The 22892-nt window shown below is 37.8% G+C and overlaps 2 protein-coding genes and 1 pseudogene across 3 annotated transcripts in view; 2 read left to right on the forward strand and 1 right to left on the reverse strand.

Moving 5' to 3' along the window:
- LOC143746097 (uncharacterized) overlaps positions 1-22892 on the reverse strand; it is a 543695-nt gene that overhangs the window by 236439 nt on the left and 284364 nt on the right. The gene's annotated exons all lie outside the window — the stretch shown is intronic.
- LOC143746044 (uncharacterized) overlaps positions 1-22892 on the forward strand; it is a 240015-nt pseudogene that overhangs the window by 69510 nt on the left and 147613 nt on the right. The window lies entirely within an intron of this gene.
- LOC143746126 (diamine acetyltransferase 1-like) lies at positions 8275-10568 on the forward strand. Its single transcript, XM_077237898.1, has 6 exons — positions 8275-8434; positions 9240-9291; positions 9365-9448; positions 9623-9724; positions 9800-9840; positions 10045-10568. The coding sequence occupies exons 1-6, from the start codon at positions 8369-8371 to the stop codon at positions 10066-10068; spliced, it is 369 nt and encodes a 122-aa protein (XP_077094013.1). The 5' UTR covers positions 8275-8368; the 3' UTR covers positions 10069-10568.

A 22892-nucleotide genomic window follows, 5' to 3' on the forward strand; every position in this document is an offset into this window, starting at 1 on the left:
AGATTCATACACTGCTTTTTGATATCCGTGTGTGTCAGTGCAGGCCAATTTTTCTTTTACTTAATATTTGTTAAAAGATTTAAAGCTATTGTTATATTGCTGAATCTAATGCTGCAGTAACACAGGGTTTGTGATTTGAATATGTTAGTGGAACAATATAATTTTTGCATTAAAATAACCTCAGTGAGTCAGGCTATTTCATGATGATTAGAAATCCAGGAAACCATTATCACCTTATCTCATTTCACTTTAGCTTCCTTTGGTGCCGCAAATGTGTTAAACACACAGACACTGTCACATGAGCCAAAAACGACAAAATATATAATAAGAGTTAAGAGCCCAACTAATGGAAACACTAATCAATGTTATGGTGACTTCAAATTAAACACTGTTAAACCTCTGTTAATTCTCAATAAAACTTCTGTAGACATGTGATAGAAATAAAGTCAGTCTGGTTAGTAATAAGTGAAGCTGGTAATGCTGTTTGTAGAGTTGTTTAATCCTCCTCTGCTGAGATCTTCACAAATGTAATGTCTTCTTTTCTCTTCAGGTGATTTCATCTAAGACTGTGTCTGAAACTATTCTATTTTTAATATACACAGATTTTGTGGATCAGATAAGGTCCAGTTCTGGTTTATTTCTTCACTCTTGGCTGGCATGTGGCATTGCTATGCAGAGGTGTAAAGTCCAGGTTCAGAAAGTAAAAGTCCACCTCAGTATTTTGTTCCAATCACCTGGATTTGCTAATTCAGACAGGAGAGAGAACTAATTAGTGAAATCAGCTGACTGAGTTCATGGGTGAAATAAACATGTGGCAGGACTTTTACTCTTTGGCCCCTGGATTTCCCACCTCTGCTCTGGTACAGCAGCCAAACAATAATCTGAAGTTACTAAGTTAAGGGTCGAGAGCCCAACTAAAGCAAACACTGATCTCCATAATGGTAACATACTAATTACAATTTTCTCCCTCAGTGATTCTGCTTGTTAACATCAGGTGTCTTCGATAATGCTCAATTATCACTCAATTAATCATCTCATTAACTTCAGCACTGCTTCAGTGTTCATTTAACAGTCTCTGAGTGTGGACTCATAAACATTGAGCAATGTTTTTTTAAAAAAAATAGCAAATACCTCAGTGAATCAAGTTCTTTCGTGATGATTATAAAACCATCAACAGGTTAGGGCTGCACGATTAATCGCACGATATTGTTATGCGCATCTAATCAGTAAAGCCGGTTCCTTGATTAGTAGTAAATCGCCTTCACCTGCTTTCAGATGAACGATATGATGCAGATATGAGTGTTAAATTAACACTCAAGAGTGTTAAAGTTAATGAGATAATTAAGTGATTAATTTAGTGATCATTGAGCATTATTGAAGACACCTGATGATAACAAGCAGAATCACTGAAGGAGAAAATCTCAAATTGTAAGCCACCGTTATGGCGATAAGTGTTTGCTTTAGTTGGGCTCTTGATCCTTATACTTTAAGTTTACATTTTCTTTGTCGGCTATTATTGATTTATTACAGTCAAATGAACAAAGACAAGTGTTATCTGATAGTGTTGGTTATGTTTTGTCATAATCATGCTGTGATCTGAAAATTGAAGCTCATTCAGATGATCTGGTTTAACTTGATGGCAACAGTTTAGTGTTTCTACAGCATATGATAATTGTATTTTTCTTATAATCCAAAACATTTAATAATAATTGCCCTGATTAAATCACTTTCAAATGCATTTATTTAGAAACACAGACATCAATAATCAGCCTGTGAATCTCAACCGTGGTGACAATAATAATCCTTGTTGCCACCAATCACAACTCATTAATGGCTCCCATCATGCATTGCGGAATGAATAAATTATGATCTGAATTGTCTATGTAATTTACATTTCCTAATTGAATATTCTGCTCGTCACCATTGTTGAGATGCATTGACTGAATCTTGATATCTGTGTGTGCCTAAAAAAAAGATTTTTTTTTTTTACAACTTTTAAGAACTCCTTTATATTATATCTCAAATACTGAATATTTATGCAGAAACTCAGTTAAGCTGTAACCAACGACATAAATCAAAATCGTAAAGTTCAAACAATGATAATGATTGTCTTAAGATAACCAACAACATCAGATTACTTTTTTTCTTTGTTAATCTGGCAGTTATAACTCAGATACATCAGCCAAACATATTCTGAATTTAATTATATAAGGGTCAAGACCCCAACTAAAGCAACCACTCATCTCCATAATGGTGACCTGAAATTCCGGTTTTCTCCTTCAGTGATTCTGCTTCAGGTGTCTTCAATAATGCTCAATCATCACTCAATTAATCACTTAAATATCTCATTAACTTTAACACTCTTGAGTGTGGACTCATATACACTCACAGGTGTGTTAATTTAACACTGAGTTTTTGCTGAATACAAAGAGCCGTAGTTAACTGACAAGCTGAGCCATATCGCATTAAATATCGTTGGCGATATGTCCTCGATTTTAACGCGATTTGGCTCAGCTTGTCAGTTAACTACGGCTCTTTGTAGTAAATGCCGCTCCATCTGAAAGCAGGTGAAGGCGATTTACTACTAATCAAGGAACCGGCTTTACTGACGAGATGCGCATAACAATATCGTGCGATTAATCGTGCAGCCCTAGCTAGTCATCTAAAAACAAAAAGGAACACTTACCACCACAGCCGCTCCGCTTTGTCCTGTCAGTGCTATCGATGGGATGGCCGTATCCTTCAGCATACGCTTCATGGTCCGTGTGGCAAATTCCATTTTTTTCAAAATAGTCGTTCTCAGTGAAATGTACTGAGCAAACACGATGGTCCTTGATGATCTCTTCCGGTGTGTTTGGATCGATATCCTGAGCAAGTAGCATTGATTCATCAGCTCAGCGTTTTTGGTTGGAATTCTATGAAACATCATGGTATTACCTGGTCTCCCCTGTTTATTTTCGCAGCTCTTTACAATACAGCAAACACCCATGATTGTAAACTATGCATACTATCTGGTAATTGCTGACTCTATTATTTCAACTCTGAACGAACTCTCTGCTCCTCACCACGGCGCGCCTCAGGTGCTGCGGTAATCACTCCGCCCAAGTAGCAGTGCTTCGCCTTCTGAGAATATACACAGCAAAATCCCCAGTGTTAAATTAACACTGAGAGTGTTAAATTAACACTGAGAAGTGTGAATTATATAAACTCTGAGCAGAGTGTTAAATGAACACTGAAGCAGTGTTAAAGATAATGATAAGTGAATAATTGAGTGATGATTGAGCATTATTGAAGACACCTGATGTTAACAAGCAGAATCTCTGAAGGAGAAAACCGTAATGTTTAAGTCGCCATTATGGTGATCAGTGTTTGGTTTAGCTGGGCTCTTGACCCTTACATCATCAACTTAAGATTTTATTTGGCTGCTGTATGTGACTTAAAACAGCTAGATGAACAAATAGAAAAGGTGATCTGATGGTGTTGGTTGTGTTTTATCATAATAATTTATTGACCTGAATTGCTGAACTCATCAAGAGCATAAATTCTAGGTTAAATTTACCCTATGGATTTTAGCAGCACTGTTATTTTAGAACATACCATTTTTATCCTTTTCAATGAAATCCAAACGATCAATTAAAAAAAAGTCCATCAAACATTTTATGTAGGCACACATAGACATCAAGAATTAGCGTATAAATCTCAGCAATGGTGACAAACAGCTGAAAATCAGGTAATTATTTATTCATGCAGCAATGAATGATGGGAGCCATGAATGAGTTTTGATTGGTGGCACCCAGAATGCATGCAACATGCTTTATAATTGTCACCATTGTTGAGATTCAGAGGCTGATCATTGATGTCTGTGTGTCCATTTTTTTTTCTTTTGAAAAGAGCAACTTTTAAGAAATCTTATGGATAATTAAGTTACTGAAAATGTTATATTGTGTAATCAAAAGGGTAAACTCTACAAATAAATTTTGTGCCACATGAAGATTGTCAAAACTTAACAAACATCACATAATCAGCTTTCCTTGTTGTTCAGCTGGCTGCTATAACTCAGGTACAACAGTCAAACAAAAACTAACATTAACAGTTTAATGGTCAAGAGTGCAACTAAAGCAAACACTAATCGCCATAATGATGACTTAAAATGTGACTTTCTCCTTCAGTGATTCTGCTTGTTAACATCAGGTGTCTTCAATAATGGTCAACCATCACTCAATTATTCACTTAATTATCCCATTAACTTTAACACTCTTGAGTCTGGATCCAAATAAACTCACAGGAAAGTTCAGTTAACACTGGCGTTTTTGCTGTGGGTGGAATACAAATATGGCAGGACTTTTACTTTCTGATCCCTGGACTTTCTACCTCTGATGAATGTGATCAGTAAAGAAGAGATGAGTTCCTCTGCTAGCTGGCGGACTGATGAACTGCTGACAGCAGAATTGCTTCATTTTAAAATATATTATAAAATTAGATGGGAATTTGGCCAGTTTTCAATTGCACGCAAACAACACATCTGATCATCAACAGAACCAGTCAAATGAATGAGACTTATCACAAAATGTACTTGCAAACCAGTAAAGTAATACATAAACAGCTATCTGGAATAACACATAATGTACAGTCGGACAGTCATCTTAATATGAACCTGGACAGAAGAATCAGAACTGACTTAGATAATAAATATTGAGACACTGGCCCAAAAATTGTGGAGAAACAATGCATGTATCGTACATTAGCCTGATTACTACATTGATACAATTTAGTAAAAAAAAATAATAGATAACATTAAATATTGATTTGAGTTAAAATTATTTTATTACAGATCACCATAATGACAAAGTTTACTTTGATACAAATCAATTGGACAAGATACAAGACAAACAGTGTATTAGTCTTTCAGCATATACTCAAATGATCTTCTACAAACACAAAAAATAAAGTCAGATGATCTGTGAGCTTTTAATTATTAGCCTACAGTTTTTTTATTCCAGTTTTACTACATAAACAAACAAACAAATAAATCATCTCAAAAAAGAAAGAATTATTTGAGGAAGAAAGAAAAAAGAAAGAAATATTCAGTAAAACACACATTACATTTAGAAAACAAAACTTGATATTATAGGATTGAATCTAAGTAAAATATGACAGATGATATAAGTTGCAATGTTGACTTCAAAATCAGTTTGAAAATATTATAGACAAGTGTAGGTCATGAAGAAAAATATGACCCTGTCCATCACTCAAATTGGCATCATGTGGGATCTCTTCTTTCCCTTTTAAATGCTTGTATAAGCGTGTCTGTGCCGTTGCCCCATTAGTGCATCCTCACTTTAGAGCGGAAGAATTCACTGCAATGCAGCGGCAGGACACTGAGCATGCTGATCTTCTGTTTGGACTCGGAGTTAGGGATTTTTATTAGCCTACATAATATCGTTTTCCCCTCATGCTAGCTTTTTATTATTATTAGCCTATTATTCAGAAATAAGACAAAAATGCCATTATGACAAAAACAAACTTACTTTCAGAACAAATACACCGCATGAAGTGCCACCCATTTATCGACAGCACTTTAAAAAGAGATGTGGTAAAAAACAACACACATCATGTGCTGATGGTATTTTGACACATGTTGTGTAGATTTCTAACACGTGTTCAAATGTAACTGCAGTTACATTTTAACACGCAAATTGCAAACACAGCAAAATCCCCAGTATGTACACTCTCGGTGTACATATACTGTAGGTCCAACTACAGGGTGTTAAAAATGAACACTGAAGCAGTGTTGAAGTTAATGAGATAATTAAGTGATTAATTAAGTGATGATTGGCCATTAGTGGTGACACCTGATGTTAATAAGAAGAATCATTGAAGGAAAGAGAAACAACAAGAACAGAAAAAAGAGAAACACAAGAACTACTGACTTCGAGCCATTACACATTATTGTACTTATTATTACCAGTGTAGTTCTTTCATACATCTACACACATTCTTATTTATATTGAACAGAAGTTTAGATGGTAATGTTTTATGGAATGTTTCGTTTCATGTCACCATTATGGCGATCAGTGTTTGCTTTAGTCGGGCTCTTGACCCTTTGCTTTTTAGCATTAATTTTTCTCTGGCTGCTCCAACTCTGTGTTCATAGAGCACATGTGTTACTGCAAGAGAAACCATGACATGGGCTGTGATTCCCGAAAGCATCGTAAGACAAATTTGATCGTGCAGACCTTTTGTTGCAGTTGTTCTATGATCAGGTTTGGCTTAAAATGCTTTTGGGAAAACAGTCCAGGTCATGATGGTTATGTTTAAATGATGAAATTAAATATTGAAGTGTCCTGCTTCACTCAATTAGCATTATAAACAGGGTATACAAAGGTTCAATTTATTTTCATTACAGTAGTTCATTCCAGCAGTGCTTTACTAATTTGAAGTTTTTAAAATCTCACACAGATATCAAGAATCTACATATGAATCTCAACAATGGTGACAATCACACAATAGATTCATGTTGCAGTGCATGATGGGAGCCACCAATCAAAATGCATCCATGGCTCCCACAATGCATTGCAGTATGAATAAATTATGCAGCTGAATTTCCTGTAATTTTCATTGTTTTTCCTGTTTGTTTTTATTTTGCTATTGTTTTGTTATGACTGTAATTTTGCTTGTTTTGTGATGTACAGAGTTGATCTGTGTGTCACTAGTTTGTTTATTGTCACCATTGTTGTGATACATATGCTGATTCTTGATGTCTGTGTGTCTAAACACAAGAGCTCAAGTGAAATTTCAAAATTGTTCACATTGTTGTTGGATCTCAAACTGTAGAATCTCAGGGCTACAATCACCAATACTAAAACACAACATCACTCATATAGTCAAAGACTTAGACTCTGAATGACATCAGTGAATCAGGTCACCACGTGATGATAATGTCATCATCACAACATATTGTTAGCAGGTTTTCTCAGCAGTAACAAACGTGTTTTATAAACTCAATGTTGGAGCAGCCAGAGAAAAACGGGCAATGAAAAAGGTAAAGGGTCAAGACCCCAACTACAGCAAACACTGACCACCATAATGGTGGCTTGAAATGAAAAATTCCATAAAACATTGCCGTCTAAACTTCTGTTGAATCTCAATAACTTTTGTAGATGTATGACAGAAATAAAGTCACACTGGTAATAATAAGTGCAATAATGTGTAAAGGCTCGAAGTCAGTAGTTCTTGAGTTTCTCTTTTTTTCTGTTCTTGTTGTTTCTCTTTCCTTCAATGGTTCTGCTTATTAACATCGGGTGTCGCCACTAATAGCCAATCATCACTTAATTAATCACTTAATTATGTCATTAACTTCAACACTGCTTCAGTGTTCATTTTTAACACCCTGTAGTTGGACCTATATGTACACCGAGAGTGTTAATTTAACACTGGGAAGTTTGCTGTGCACTACATGTGTTAAATTCTACACATGTGTTAAAATCTACACAACATGTGTTGTCCCTGATCACACATACAACATGTGTTAAAATCTACACAACATTTGTTGTCCCTGAGCACACACACTACATGTGTTAAAATCTACACAACATGTGTCATCTTTAACATCTTTTTTTACACGTTGTGTTGTTTTTTTCACATGATTGTATAAGAGTGCGTTGACACTCACCATCACTGTGAATGGTATGCAGTGTTTGCTATGTTTGTCAAACAAACAGGTTTGAGTAAATATACATTATCTTTATACAATATTTTGTCAGTTGCAACATTTTAATCTAATTCAAAGTGCAACCTTGGTTAACTGTTTTCTCTTCATGAAATTTTGTCAAAAGCAGCATAATCAATCAAGTGTTGAAGCGTGAATAATGTACAGTACAGTGAGTCTGTCCAGTTGAGCTTGAAACATTGAAACAAGTCTGGTACTTTGTGTGCACATGCATTCTGTACTCGACTATTGATTAAATTATTCATATTTTTACATTTGCCCCTTTCGCTTTATTTTTTTTAAATGACACAATATGTGTGTTACAATGACTTACACATTTATTTGTGTTAAATTTGACACAACATGTGTTGTCCCTGAGCACACTCACTACATGTGTTAAAACTTACAGAACATGTGTCATTTTTAACACAACTCTTTTTAGAGTGTGTGAGCTATGTTGATTGTCCACCTGGATACATTGCAGCCTCGTTTTCTGACGAAGGCACTGAAAAGGCAAGACATCCTCTCCCCTCCTACTTCAGCTGCAGTCTTAAGTCCCTTGTAAGAAGCCCAAACTTAACAGCAGAGGGTGATATTCCAAGCTTCACTTCACTTATAGAGGACTAGTGAGAAGAAAGGGAAAAAAAGCAAAATAAGAAAATGGCCACTTTTAATTTGCATAAAGCGGAGCCCAAAGACGTGCCTGACATATTGCGAATGATAAAGGTAGATTTCTTGTTTATGCGTATGGATATTTTAAAGTAAGGTAAGAATATGCTTATTCGTTTATTTGGTGTTCTGTCAAACGGAATCATATTACAACAACGTCTATTCTGATTTTTATAGTAATGTTAAATTGTTTCAAATCAGTTTAATGACACTGATGAATTATCCAACATATGACCCTGCTTATGGCAAGCCGTTTTAACATTAAATCATTTAAATCTACTAGTCTCTATTTTCATGCCACTAGTATTTATTTAGTAGCTACTAGTGCTTATTCTTTATAAGTACTAGTGCCTTTTCTTTAGATACTACTGCTTATTCTTTAGGTGCTAGTACCTTTTTAAAGATACTAGTACTTATTCCTTAGATACTAGTCCTCATTTATTAGATATTCATAAGATTCTAGTGACCATTAAATTGGTACTAGTACTTATTTATTATATACTATTACTAATTCATTAGTTACTACTTATTATTAGATATTACTAATTCATTAGTTATACTTATTATTAGATACTAGTACTTATTCATTAGATACTAGTACTTATTCATTAGATACTAGTACTTATTTCGATAGTGACTATATCTATTGAACAAGTACAAGTACTTAATGCAATAGATAGTATCTCGAAAAAATAAGTACCAGTAGCATGAAATTAGAGACTAGTAGGTTTAAATGATTAAATGTTAAAACGGCTTGCCATACCCTGCTTGAAAACAAGCCCTAGGCCTGGGGGCCCATCAACTACAGAAGATGTTCAACATAGTTCAGGAAGCCATAGTTTTTCTTTACTATCTTCTGTAGGAACCCGCCAAGTATGAAGAAATGGAAGACCAAGTTATATTAACTGAGAAAGGTGAGACAACTCTATATGTCAAATGTGAAAACTCTTCAATAGTTTGCCCACAGTGACAAGTTTTGTTTTTTAGATCTGCTCGAGGATGGATTCGGAGAACACCCGTTTTACCACTGCCTGATAGCAAACGTGGCAGCCGAGCATCAGAAAGTCGAGGGTAAAACACCAAGATGATCTTTAATGAACTGTTGAATTGCTGAGTATAGTCTGTTCTTGAATGTGAAACGTTTGATCAGAAGTTACGTCCTAAAAAAGGTTTTCTTACATTCCTTGTTTAACATTCATACACAAATAATGCAATTGTGTAAGACACCAGTGTTCACACTTATAGGTTATTCTGTGATTGGATTTGCCATGTACTACTTCACCTATGATCCTTGGATTGGCAAACTGCTGTATCTTGAAGATTTTTATGTAATGAGAGAGTACAGAGGTAAGGATGTGTTATTAAGGGTGACTAAACTGCAGGCATTTCCTCAATCCCCCTGACTAATTTCATACTTTACAGGTTTTGGAATTGGGTCTGAAATCCTGAAAACCCTAAGTTATGTATGTTACCGGTCTTCATCTGTTGCACACATCATTAAAGACACTTATCCATACACATGTTTTAAAAATACAAAACACTGACACAAAATAGTATAAGCAAGTAGTTTCAAACTCAAAATAGACCAGAGATTATGTAAAAGTTTATGTTGTCTTTAGATTGTTTGTCGTTTTCACGCTACCATAAAGAGTTGTTTCCTCCTACAGACAGCGGTGAAGAATCGTTGCTGAAGCATGCATTTTATCGTGGCTGAGTCCAACAAGGCATCCATCGACTTTTACAAGCGACGTGGGGCTTTCGACCTCTCGCTGAAGGAGGGATGGCGACTTTTCAGGATTGATGAGGAGAATCTCCTGAAAATGTCTGCTGAAGAGGAAGCTGGCCCAAAGTTCCACTGTTCAATGAGGGAGTAGGGATGTCTCATAGCCATTTCTCAGTTTAAAAAAAGACTTTAATGACTTAAAATGTTTTAGACACCGTTTATTAATCATGTTAACATAACAATTTGGTCTTGAGAGTTATAGCAGTATAGTCATAGTTTGCATGTCAGATTAACTTATCAATAGTATTTTATTCATTGAATGCAATAAAAATAAATGAAAAATCTATATTATATGTATATAGTATATTATATGCATAAGATAATATCTTCAGGCATTCCTCCCACAACAAATGTGCAAGACATAACGGTAAAAGAGTAAAAGCAACAAAGAAATAAATAAAACACTTGTAAGGGATGATAGTGTTTATGATTTACCTTGGATACGAGCGAGAGTGAGCCTTTGTGCACTGTAAAAAGTGAAACATTGGATTAACTTAATAAAATTGACGTAACCATTCACAATAAAGATTTTACATTGACCTAATGTTCAGAAACCATTCAGTTCAAACTAATTTTCTGCATTTCATGCAAACTCTTTTCTGAATTTGGTGTAAATCAATATTTTAAATTGGCTTAAATAAAAAAAAGTTTTATTGGCTTAAAAATAAAAAAAGACTTTAAATATTTATTCATTGGAAGTAATATAAAAGGCTATATTATATTCTCTCTATATATATATATATATGTATATCTTAAATGAGTCAGATCAAACATTCTTTTAAATATTTATTAAATATTGTATGAAAATCACTGTTTTTAAGATTAGACTTTTTTTGGCAAAACAAACATTGTTTTACAAATACAAATGTAATTCTGAGACAGTTCAAGTAATTAGTTCATTTCAAGTTGAATTTTTTATATAGTAGTATTACAATGTGAATATATTATATAAGAACAAATAATATCAAGAATAAGAAATAAGAACAAATTCCTAAAAACAATTGGTCTGCTTCTCTCAGGAATTAACATTTTTGGCAGAACACATTGGTCAAGAACCTGTGTGTTTGTGTGTGTGTTCATCAAAGCACTGAAATGGAGGCTGTCAGTCAGTCATTGACTATGCAGCAGAGGCGACATATTTTGGGGGTCATTTTTCTTGTGTCAAGTTCCATCAACACTTTCTAAAAAAAAACTCAAAAGTGAATTTCAATTCTTTTGGATACTTGAGGTTTAGCACATGTCAGTCCAAATAACAGCAGCTGCGGTTGAGGACACGTTACTGAGGACCTCTGTGCCCTCAATGAGAACCCTGGTGTCTGTCTCACTGATTAAGACGGCCATTGGTTGCTCCAGTCGATCACCTGGCATATCCTGGCGAGACAATACATAATAATGAATAAAGAGTGCTGACCAGACCCAGTTGAGTGTGTGAGAGACACCCCTGTGTAACGGGTGTAATATTTATTTAATAATTTCACTCAAAATCCCCCTTTCTTATTATCATTTGTTATATTTCTTTCATTATTTTGTATTTTGGAATTTCATTTATTCTTCTAATATTGATTTCTATTTAATTGAGATGTCATATTTCTATGGTTACATGGTCATTTTGTAGTATTGTTAAATGCGGTGCGTGGCTCCTTTAAGACTCATGTTCCGGTTCCGGTTGCTCTCTTTCAGTTCGCGGTAAATGCGACTGAAGAGAGGTGGGTTGTACTGACGCTCCGTCTAAAAAGTTTGATATGAGTTTTGTTTATTGTAATACAACATGTAATTTTGTTCTAAAATGCACTTTAATCTTATTCAAACATGTATAGAGTTTGTGTTAATAACGTGATGAGTCATAACATGTATTTTCGGAGAGAATTCATTAAGCATGAGTGTGCAAGCTCTGTTGGCTAAAATAATGCCTTTCACTAACAGGCTGAATCGCGAGAGAAGGCCACAGACTCGCTTTTGATATGATATTTCTTTTTATTCATGCAGGTATGTTCTCTTTCATGTTTATGTTAATATTGTTTTGAATTTATGTAAAATGCTTGTATTTTTTTGTGAAATCTTTTGAACCAACAAGATTTGATTATATGAGAAACTGAAATGCATGTTTATAAAAGTGTAAAATGTCCTGCAGTTCGCGGTAAATGCGACTGAAGAGAGGCTGAATCGCGAGAGAAGGCCACAGACTCGCTTTTGATGTGATATTTCTTTTTATTCATGCAGAATAAAATCTGTCTGGAGTACTTTCTGTTGCCCGGTCTCGTTCATCCACAAACACAACGCAGAGCTAAACGAAGACCGGTCACATTGGTGCCGTGACTTTTATTTGATGCAAGTCATCGTGGATCCCCTGTGATCAACATCAGCTTGGTCGCCGGGGTTTGCTGCATTCTGGAACGTCCAAATCTGCCTGTATCTGTGCCAAAGGAAAGACAGGTTGGACATTAGACTGTATCAAAAAAAGGTTGAAACTTCATATTTACAGAAAAAAAAGAGAGACAAAGAAAAGATTGAATTTGACATTTTTGTTTGATTATTTGATTGTGTATTACTCTTAGGTGTGTGTACACATGTGAACAGTTTTTTTTCTGTGGTCATTATCTGTTTTAATTTATTTTTGTTGATTTGTAAAACTCATGATGTCACAAAATAGTGAGAAGACAAGTTACACCCCTAATGATGGGTTTGAATTGGGTTTTGCTAGGGGCCGTATATTTGGTGAACTTGAACAGACACCACTCAGAAGGACAGTTAATATTGGCTCTCCTGATTTCTGTTCTACCCGTAATCCCGGTAGAGTGCATACTACTGAATCAGAAGAGTGTGAAGGTGCTGCTTCAGACAGCCGAGACTACAGTAACGCTGACTTGAGTAGTTTAATCACACAGCTTGCTCAACAAATAGGGCAGTCAATATCTGATCAGCTGAAAAAAAGCAGTGAAAAAAATGAGTGCCCTGATATTCAAACGCAGAGCATGGGGACGAGCCAGGTTCACATGGAGTCACCTTCTCTTAATTTCACTGGCATGAAGTTAGTAATGAAGCCTGATGTTAAGGCACCTCCCTGTTTCAGAGGGGATGGATCTGACAAATTGTCAATACACGAATGGGAAGAACTCATGGATGTTTATTTGAGGAAGAAAGGTGTTTCTTTAGCTGAACAGGCGGATGAGATCATGTCGAACTTAATGGGAAGAGCCAAAGATGTGATCAAGATAGCACTACGCAGCAATCCATCGCTGAAGCCTGAAACAAACCCAAGAATTGTCACAGACATACTCAAGCAACACTTCAGCGAACTGACATATTCATCTATGCCACTTGCTGACTTTTATTGCACTTTACCTGTAGCAGGAGAGAATGCAATGGAATATTGGATTCGGCTTAATAAAGCTGTTGATGTTGCTGACGAATGTTTGAGAAGGCAGGGCAGAAGTATTGAAGATCCTACCCGTGAGGTGACACAAATGTTTGTTAAACATTGTCCTGATCAATCTCTATCTGCTATCCTGAGGTTCAAGTCTGCTGATAGGTGGACGGCAGCTGAAATACAAGAACGTCTTGATGAATATCAAGCTGAGAAAAGAGCACAAATGAAGGCACAGTCTAATTGTTCTGCCTTTGAGAAAACTGTGGCTGCCAATACCCAAATGTCAAATTTAGATGATGGAATGTCTGGAAATGAGCCGAAAGTGTCAGCAGGTCAAGGTGGGTTGCCAGTTACACCATCAGCTCAGACAGGTGATAGCTGCACTCAGTCCCTTATCAGTTTGCTTGATCGTGTGCTGAAACAAAGCATGCAAACCCCCTCTGTACCCGTAGATTCATTTAGGCATGGGAATGTGAGCAGGAAGTTTTGCAAAGTGTGCAGAGGCATGGACCACTCTACAGTTGCACATTGTAGAAGAGACGGTTTATGCTTGTTTTGTTTCGAACATGGACACAGGAAAAGAGAGTGCCCGAAGTGGAGTAGACATGACAGTCTGGAGGTAAACTACTCGCCACGAGGAGCTGGTCCTTTAAACCATTAGACCCACATTTGGAGAGGGGATGTGTGGGTGATGATCAAACCATCATAAGTGATCTGGAGCTGCAGTATGAGAATGCATGCCATACTGCATCTGATGGTACTTGCGTGATATACGCACAAAATATGCAGACAATAAAGGCTTTTGATGAGCTTTTCTATACTTCTGTGATTTTAAATGGTCAGTTCCATATGAGAGGAATGCTCGACACTGGCTCCATGTCTTGTACCCTCAGTGAGACAGCTGAACAAAAGTTGTTGGCTGAAAATGTTGTTTTGGACAGGAAATCACTACCAGAGAATATCGTTCTTGTCGGTGTTGGGGGTAGGACCGCACAGCCAAAATGTTTGTACGAAGTTAGTATGAAAGTGTATGGCATCAGCTGTCGAGTTCCAGTTCTCGTTGTTCCAGGACAACACGATGATCTAATTCTGGGCACCAACCTGATTAAACATATTGTGAACCGAATGAAGAACACAGATGAGTATTGGGACTTCATATCGCAACGTGCTACACAGTTATCACCGGACGGTGAACACTTTTTGGATGTTATGTCAAATCTCACACGCTGGCGACATGATGAGATCCCTACCAAAATCGGAACAGTAAAGCTCCATCATGCTGTCACTCTTGCTGCTAGACAAGAGCATTTAGTGTGGGGAAGACTGCCCAGCAACACTCCATTGTCCCTTGGGAGCACCATTCTCGTTGAACCAACTACCTCCAAAACTATGCCAAGAAACATCATGGTAGCTCGTGTGATAACATCTATGTGGGGTGATCGGTGGGTACCTATGAAAATAACCAATTTGTCTGACCAACCTGTCACGCTAAGGAAGAATCGGAAATTGGCAGATGTTTCACCTTGTCTAGCTGTAGAAGATTTCCCAGTTTTCCAGGGCACTGGAAAGATGAAGGAAGTTAGTTCAGAGATGCAAGCTACCCCAAATGGTGCTTCAGATTTGAGATTGCAAGATGTTGGGTTAAGCGAAATTGACATTGATCTCTGCAAAGTCACTGAGGAATCCAAAGAGAAACTTGTACAGTTATTGGTGAATTACAATGATGTGTTCTCTAAGCATCCCTTAGACTGTGGTGAGGCTAAGGAATTTGAACACCGCATCCGACTTACTGATGAGAGGCCTTTCCGGTTGCCATATCGGAGGATCCCTCCTGCTCACTACCAGAAGTTGCGTCAGGTGTTAACTGACATGGAGGAGCAGGGTATCATTCGAAAATCTGTAAGCGAGTATGCATCGCCATTAGTACTTGTGTGGAAAAAGGATGGAAGCCTCCGCATCTGTACGGACTTCAGGTGGCTTAATGCGAGAACACTCAAAGATGCTCACCCACTCCCTCACCAGTCCGACTGCCTTGCTGCTTTAGGAGGAAACAATTACTTCAGCACTTTGGACTTGACCTCCGGGTTCTACAATTTGCCCATGCATGAACAAGACAAAAAATACACCGCTTTCATTACTCCTATGGGACTGCATGAGTATAACCGCATGCCACAAGGCTTGTGCAACAGTCCAGCTTCGTTCATGCGGATGATGCTTAGCATTTTTGGAGATATGAACTTTACCAGCTTACTCTGTTATTTGGACGATTTACTTGTGTTCGCGTCCACAGAGCAAGAGGCTTTGAGCAGGCTTGAAATGGTTTTTCAGCGACTTAGGTTACATCACCTTAAACTGAGTCCCAAAAAGTGTCATTTCTTGCGTGATTCAGTGAAATTCTTGGGCCATATTGTTTCTGGCCATGGTGTCTCTGTGGACTTTACGAAGGTGGATGTGATATCCAAAATGTCCAAGATGCAACTTATGGAGGAAGATGGTTGCACTCCATCAGCGCGAAGAATCAAGTCATTTTTAGGAATGATTTTCTACTATCAACACTTTATTCCTAATTGTTCTTCGATCGCTAAGTCTCTATTTGCTCTAACTGCGGGTCAGAAGAGAAGAAGCAAAGAGAAAGTAAGGAAGCCTGTTGGCACATTCAGGAAGCTGAATCCAAGTGATTGGACGGAGGAATGCGATATTGCTTTCAATACACTCAAGGAGAAGCTGGTGAACTGTGCTGTGCTTGCACATCCTGATTTCTCTAGGCCTTTGATTCTTTCAATTGACGCATCTCTGGATGGGTTGGGTGCTGTGCTATCCCAAGTTCCAGCAGGGGAAGAAATTGCTCGGCCAATTGCCTTCGCCAGCAAGACCCTAACCGTGTCACAGAAGAAGTACCCTGCGCTCAGGCTCGAGTTTTTGGCCTTGAAGTGGAGTGTGTGCGAAAAGTTCAGTCACTGGCTCAAGGGGCACAGCTTCACAGTTTGGACTGACAACAATCCACTTACGCACATTATGACCAAGCCGAAACTCGATGCCTGCGAACAAAGGTGGGTTTCAAAGCTAGCCCCTTATTCTTTCGACATAAAACATATCGCAGGAGTCAAGAACATTGTGGCTGATGCCTTAAGCAGAGATCCATTTGCAAGATCAATTGGTCATAGGCTCATGAATGAGAGTTACAACCGCTTACTTACCGAAGCTGATGCTGTATGAGAAGAAGGAATACAGGATGTGTTTCGTCTGAAGGTTGATTGCCACAAGATAAGTGATCTGGTTGGATGTCAATCGAGCTGTAGTATGCAGTCATGTGATCCAGTGGCCATCAAGACACTTTGCCATGTCCAAGATGACTGGGAAATGGCGACGGTGACACGAGCAGTTCAGCTGGTGCAGTTAGTTCAGCAGATTGCAGACACTAGCCATGGTGAACAGCCTCTGCCTATGTTCTCTCATGAAGAGTTGGAAAGAAGTCAAGAGCTCGACCTTACCATTTCCAAGGTTCTCCCTTTCGTGCTTCGTAAAAGACGCCCTTCAAGAAGAGAGAGGGAAAAGCTCGACTATAGATCTTTAGCCCTTGTCAAGCAATGGGATCACTTAAAAGTGTGTGATGGGATTATGTACAGGGTGACTAAGGAACCTATAAGCAGACAGAGAAGACATCAGTATGTTCTGCCTCAGAGCATGGTAGAAAAAGCTCTACACGGTCTTCACGATCTTGCCGGTCACCAAGGACAGGCTAGAACAGTTCACTTGGCAAGACAGCGCTTCTTTTGGCCCAAGATGGAGCGCGAGATCAGAGAATATGTGAAGTGTTGCAGGCGGTGCATTCTGGCAAAAACACCTGAGCCAGCTGCTCGAGCTCCACTGGAAAGTATTCAAACTTCTGCACCTATGGAGTTAGTCTGTCTTGATTTTTGGAGTGCAGAAGATAACAAACAGCGTTCAGTGGATGTGTTGGTCCTGACGGATCATTTCACTAAGCTTGCACACGCCTTTCCTTGCATCAATCAGACGGCTAAGCAAGTTGCTCGGAAGATATGGGACCATGTGTTCTGTGTGTATGGGTTTCCTGAGCGGATCCATACGGATCAAGGAACAAATTTTGAGAGTGAGCTCATTGCTGAACTGCTAGCACTTTCTGGGGTCTCCAAATCTCGTACAACTGCCTATCATCCTATGGGAAATGGCATCACAGAGCGGTTCAACCGAACATTGGGAAGTATGCTTCGCTCCTTGCCTCTGAGATCTAAGGATAAGTGGCCACAACAAATTCAGACTCTGACCTTCGCTTACAACTCAACAACACACGAGACAACGGGTTACGCACCTTTCCAACTCATGTTTGGACGTGTCCCACGATTACCTGTTGACATAATGTTCAAGCAAGTATCGAAGGATCCAGTGATTGTTGATTATAGCAGCTATGTTGCCACATTAATGTCCCATCTTCACGAAGCAGCTGAAATTGCTCGAAAACATGCTGTACAAGAACAGAGGAAACAGACCAAGATGTATAACCGAAAGATCAAGGGAGTACATTTGAACAATGGAGATAGAGTGCTCATTGCCAATAAAGGAGAAAGAGGAAAAAGGAAGTTGGCAGATAGGTGGGAACCTACTGTGTACACCATTGTGGATAATGATCCCCAGACTCACATATACAAAGTGAAGGATGACAAAGGACACATTAAAGTGGTACATCGGAACATGCTCTTAGACATCAGTTTCTTACCAGTGACATGTCCTGAGGATGAAACATGTGGATCAACGGTTGCAGATTGTTCGAACGATTCTGAGTGTGAGAGCCAATCAACAGATTCCACTGATTCCTTGGAGGATGAAGATCCTGAAAACAAAACACATTCATTAGTATTGAATGAGGATGTTTCAAAGAGTTCAGGAACCCTTGATGTACAAATGGAACAGGATACAGAGGAAAGTGATGACACTTACTGTGTTAATTCTGGTCGAGACAGCCAAGACCAGGTGCTCCCTGAAAAAACTTTGAGCACAGATACTTCCGATTGTGACAATGTATTGGCAACATTTGACATTACTAATTCAAGTATCGTTGACTCCGATTTACCTGTATGTGACGTGTCAATGCCAGGTCTTGAACAAGCGCAAGGCACAATTACAACACGGGCTGGTAGAGTAGTAAAAAAAGTCAACCGCCTGATTGAGACCATGGCTCAAAAGCCATTTAAAATGCCAAGCTTGTCAGACAGGTTCCGGAAAAAGTCACAGTCCCTTTTAAGCTTATTCTAATATTCTAGATTAGGCAGGAATTTTATTTTCTATTTCTTTTTGGGATACATTTTTCATTGCCATGTGATGTTAATAATAATGTGAATGAGGATTTGTTGCAAAGGTTACGTGTGGTATGGTGTATTTGGCAACATACTTTACTAAGAGGTTTTGAGGCCTGATCACCCTCAAATTTCTCTGTATCTGTCAAGACAGATAGCTTTCATTGCTGTAACTCTGGAATTTTTGCATTGTGATTCTTTAGGAAATCCTCTTTATGCGCATATAGAATTTTGGTGAAATTAGGGGAGGTGAATGTAACGGGTGTAATATTTATTTAATAATTTCACTCAAAATCCCCCTTTCTTATTATCATTTGTTATATTTCTTTCATTATTTTGTATTTTGGAATTTCATTTATTCTTCTAATATTGATTTCTATTTAATTGAGATGTCATATTTCTATGGTTACATGGTCATTTTGTAGTATTGTTAAATGCGGTGCGTGGCTCCTTTAAGACTCATGTTCCGGTTCCGGTTGCTCTCTTTCAGTTCGCGGTAAATGCGACTGAAGAGAGGTGGGTTGTACTGACGCTCCGTCTAAAAAGTTTGATATGAGTTTTGTTTATTGTAATACAACATGTAATTTTGTTCTAAAATGCACTTTAATCTTATTCAAACATGTATAGAGTTTGTGTTAATAACGTGATGAGTCATAACATGTATTTTCGGAGAGAATTCATTAAGCATGAGTGTGCAAGCTCTGTTGGCTAAAATAATGCCTTTCACTAACAGGCTGAATCGCGAGAGAAGGCCACAGACTCGCTTTTGATGTGATATTTCTTTTTATTCATGCAGGTATGTTCTCTTTCATGTTTATGTTAATATTGTTTTGAATTTATGTAAAATGCTTTTATTTTTTTGTGAAATCTTTTGAACCAACAAGATTTGATTATATGAGAAACTGAAATGCATGTTTATAAAAGTGTAAAATGTCCTGCAGTTCGCGGTAAATGCGACTGAAGAGAGGCTGAATCGCGAGAGAAGGCCACAGACTCGCTTTTGATGTGATATTTCTTTTTATTCATGCAGAATAAAATCTGTCTGGAGTACTTTCTGTTGCCCGGTCTCGTTCATCCACAAACACAACGCAGAGCTAAACGAAGACTGGTCACACCTGCTTATTCTGCATTTCCTGAACTGAGGGTGTAACCCCTGTTGTGTGAGCATAAATGAGTACACCACTGCTTTTTTTGCATTTCGTTAGCTGCATGTATATGAGAAATACCCTGTTATGTGTGTGCCTGTGTTTATATGACATCCAGAGAGAGAGAGAGAGAGAGATTAGTTTTGAGATGGTATACTTTCGCCTGGCTCCGCAGAGAGAGAGCGCGCGCGACTGGGGCGCTCTCTCTCTCAGCTCGTTCAGTTCAACATGCATCCTGTCACAAGAAAATCCTGTGGGAAACACTATTTGCTCCAGCCCTGAATCAGTGCAACCTTCTCCCCCCCCCATGACAATAAACAACTTACCAGTGTCAGCGAAGACTTAACAGACAACCAAAACTGGCACCAGGAACTAGGCCTACCAAGCAGCGGCTTTCCTAAAATTCAAATCCAAACATTAATTACAGTTTAGTTTTACAGTTTCAAAGTGTAAATTAATTTTCCTCACATTTAGGGCTTGGCGATATATCGCACGATATTGTTGTGCGCATCTGGTCAGGAAAGCCGGTTCCTTGATTAGTAGTAAATCGCCTTCACCTGCTTTCAGATGGAGCGGCATTTACTACAAAGAGCCGTAGTTAACTGACAAGAGTGTTAAAGTTAATGAGATAATTAAGTGATTAATTTAGTGAGGTTTGAGCATTATTGAAGACACCTGAAGTTAAGAAGCAGAATCACTGAAATCAAAAATCACAAATTGTAAGCAACCGTTATGGCGATAAGTGTTTGCTTTAGTTGGTCTAATTTTTTTTGTCTGTTATTTAATTATAACAGTCAAATGAACAAAGAAAAGTGTGATCAGATAGTGTTGGTTATATTCTGGCAAAATCATGCTGTTATCTGAAAATGCATTTTATTGAGATAGTTTGGATTAACTTATTGGCAACAACTTTGTGATTTTAGAGCATATATGAGTATAGGTATGTTTCTTATAAAAATCAAAATATTTAATAAACATTGTTCTGATCAAAACATTTTCAAAAAAATTTATTTAGAAACACAGACATCAATAATCAGCCTGTGAATCTCAACAATGGTGACAATAATAAAGCATGTTGCAGTGGCTGCCACCAATCACAACTCATTAATGGCTCCCATCATGCATTGCGATATGAATAAATTATGATCTGAATTTTCTATGTAATTTTTTTACTTTTCCTAATGGAATATTCTGCTCGTCACCATTGTTGAGGTGCATAGACTGAATCTTGAAATCTGTGTGTGCCTAAATGCAAGATTTGTTTTTAGAAAACAACTTTTAAGAAATCCTTTATATTATAGCTAAAATTCTGGATATTTATGCAGTGTAGCTCCCCCCAGTAATTTCACGAGCACAAGGATTCTCTGATGACAGGCGATTTATTGATTGGTTCACCATGAGGATAACCATCCAACTCAAGATGCCGTGAGAACTAAATATACAAAAATAAAGTTACAATAAAGAATATAAAAAGACATAAATAAATCAAATAAATAAATGTTGTCTTTGTAAACTTTCCAAACAGAGTTAAATTCACTTTAACAGAAAACTATAGTCTTTGTATAGATATCACTCTTTTCCACACAGCAACACAATCCACATTTATCACATACAACATAAATGACAAACTTACTTCATTGGCTGCTTATTACCAAAGGAGAACTTAATCTTGCATCTTCTAATATCTTCTGTAACTTCAGATGAGTAAATTAACTTTAGCACACTTTAGAAATGTAGAATATAGCTTCAGCTTGCCATGCGGTGTAGACAACTTTCTTCCTGGAGTCACTCTAGTCTCCACTCACAAAAGCTCTTTACTAAGCCGTTTCAAATTAAAAGTCCTTAACTATATATTTATAAAATAATTAAATAAACACAAAATATAAAACTGACTTCTGTGTCAGTTACACTCCCACCAAAACACTTTCTTGTGATTTTTGTAACTTAGAGACATAACCTTTAATCAAAAAATAGTATGGATTAACCCAAGGAATGGTAGACACAAGGTAAGCTCTTAATCTGCTTCAATCAGGGTAACTATTTTCTGGATGGGCCTTTCGAGGTAAGTCGGTTTAGTAACACGTTTGCCCATTTTATCCAGTGTCGAATCACTGATCAATAACTTCACTGTTCTCACACAGCCATCTGTATCACTGTGCACTTCTGTTACCTTCGCTAGCTTCCACTGACTGCGTGGAGCTGTGTCATCTTTCAGAATGACAACATCATTAACCTTTGCATTTCTACGACGTCTGTGCCATTTCTGCCCGTGTTGCAGGTTTAGAAGATATTCCTTTCTCCATCTTGACCAGAACACATTCGCTAAATACTGCACCTTACGCCATCTCTTACGAAGGTAAAGGTCTTCCTTGACAAACTCTCCAGGTGGTGGCAAAATTATTGAAGTCTTCATAGTCAAGATATGGTTAGGTGAAAGAGGCTGCGGACCAGATGGATCATTCAGATGCTCTGTGGTTAAGGGTCTGCTATTCACAATAGCCATGACTTCATAGAGAAATGTTCTTAGTGAGGCATTATCAAGTCTTTTGGCTGATTGATCCAGAATGGATGTCAAAACACTTCTTATTGTCCGAATTTGCCTCTCCCAAATGCCACCCATGTGACTGGCTGATGGGGTGTTCATGACGTATTCACAGCCAAACTCCTTTAGGCGTTCCTGGTTAATTTCCTTTAGTGCTTCAGCGAATTCTCGTTTTGCACCAACGCAATTAGTGCCCTGGTCAGATCTAAGTTGACGCACAGGTCCACGTATGGCAATGAAAGCACGCAAAGCATTAATGAATGCGTCAGTGGATAAATCATCCAGCATTTCTACATGGACCGCCCTAGAACACATACATGTAAGTAGAAGCCCATAGCGCTTCAACTCCTTTCTTCCTTCTTTGAC

Source organism: Siphateles boraxobius, unplaced genomic scaffold (genome assembly GCF_051911475.1).
Source record: "Siphateles boraxobius isolate OS27281-9 unplaced genomic scaffold, OSU_SipBor_1 21, whole genome shotgun sequence".
NCBI lineage: Eukaryota > Metazoa > Chordata > Actinopteri > Cypriniformes > Leuciscidae > Siphateles > Siphateles boraxobius.

Coding starts and splice junctions, on each gene's coding strand:
- LOC143746126 (XM_077237898.1), top strand. CDS start 8,369: ATGGCCACTTTTAATTTGCATAAAGCGGAGCCCAAAGACGTGCCTGAC. Junction 8,435..9,239: donor ACATATTGCGAATGATAAAG/GTAGATTTCTTG, acceptor TATCTTCTGTAG/GAACCCGCCAAGTATGAAGA. Junction 9,841..10,044: donor TCCTGAAAACCCTAAGTTAT/GTATGTTACCGG, acceptor TTCCTCCTACAG/ACAGCGGTGAAGAATCGTTG.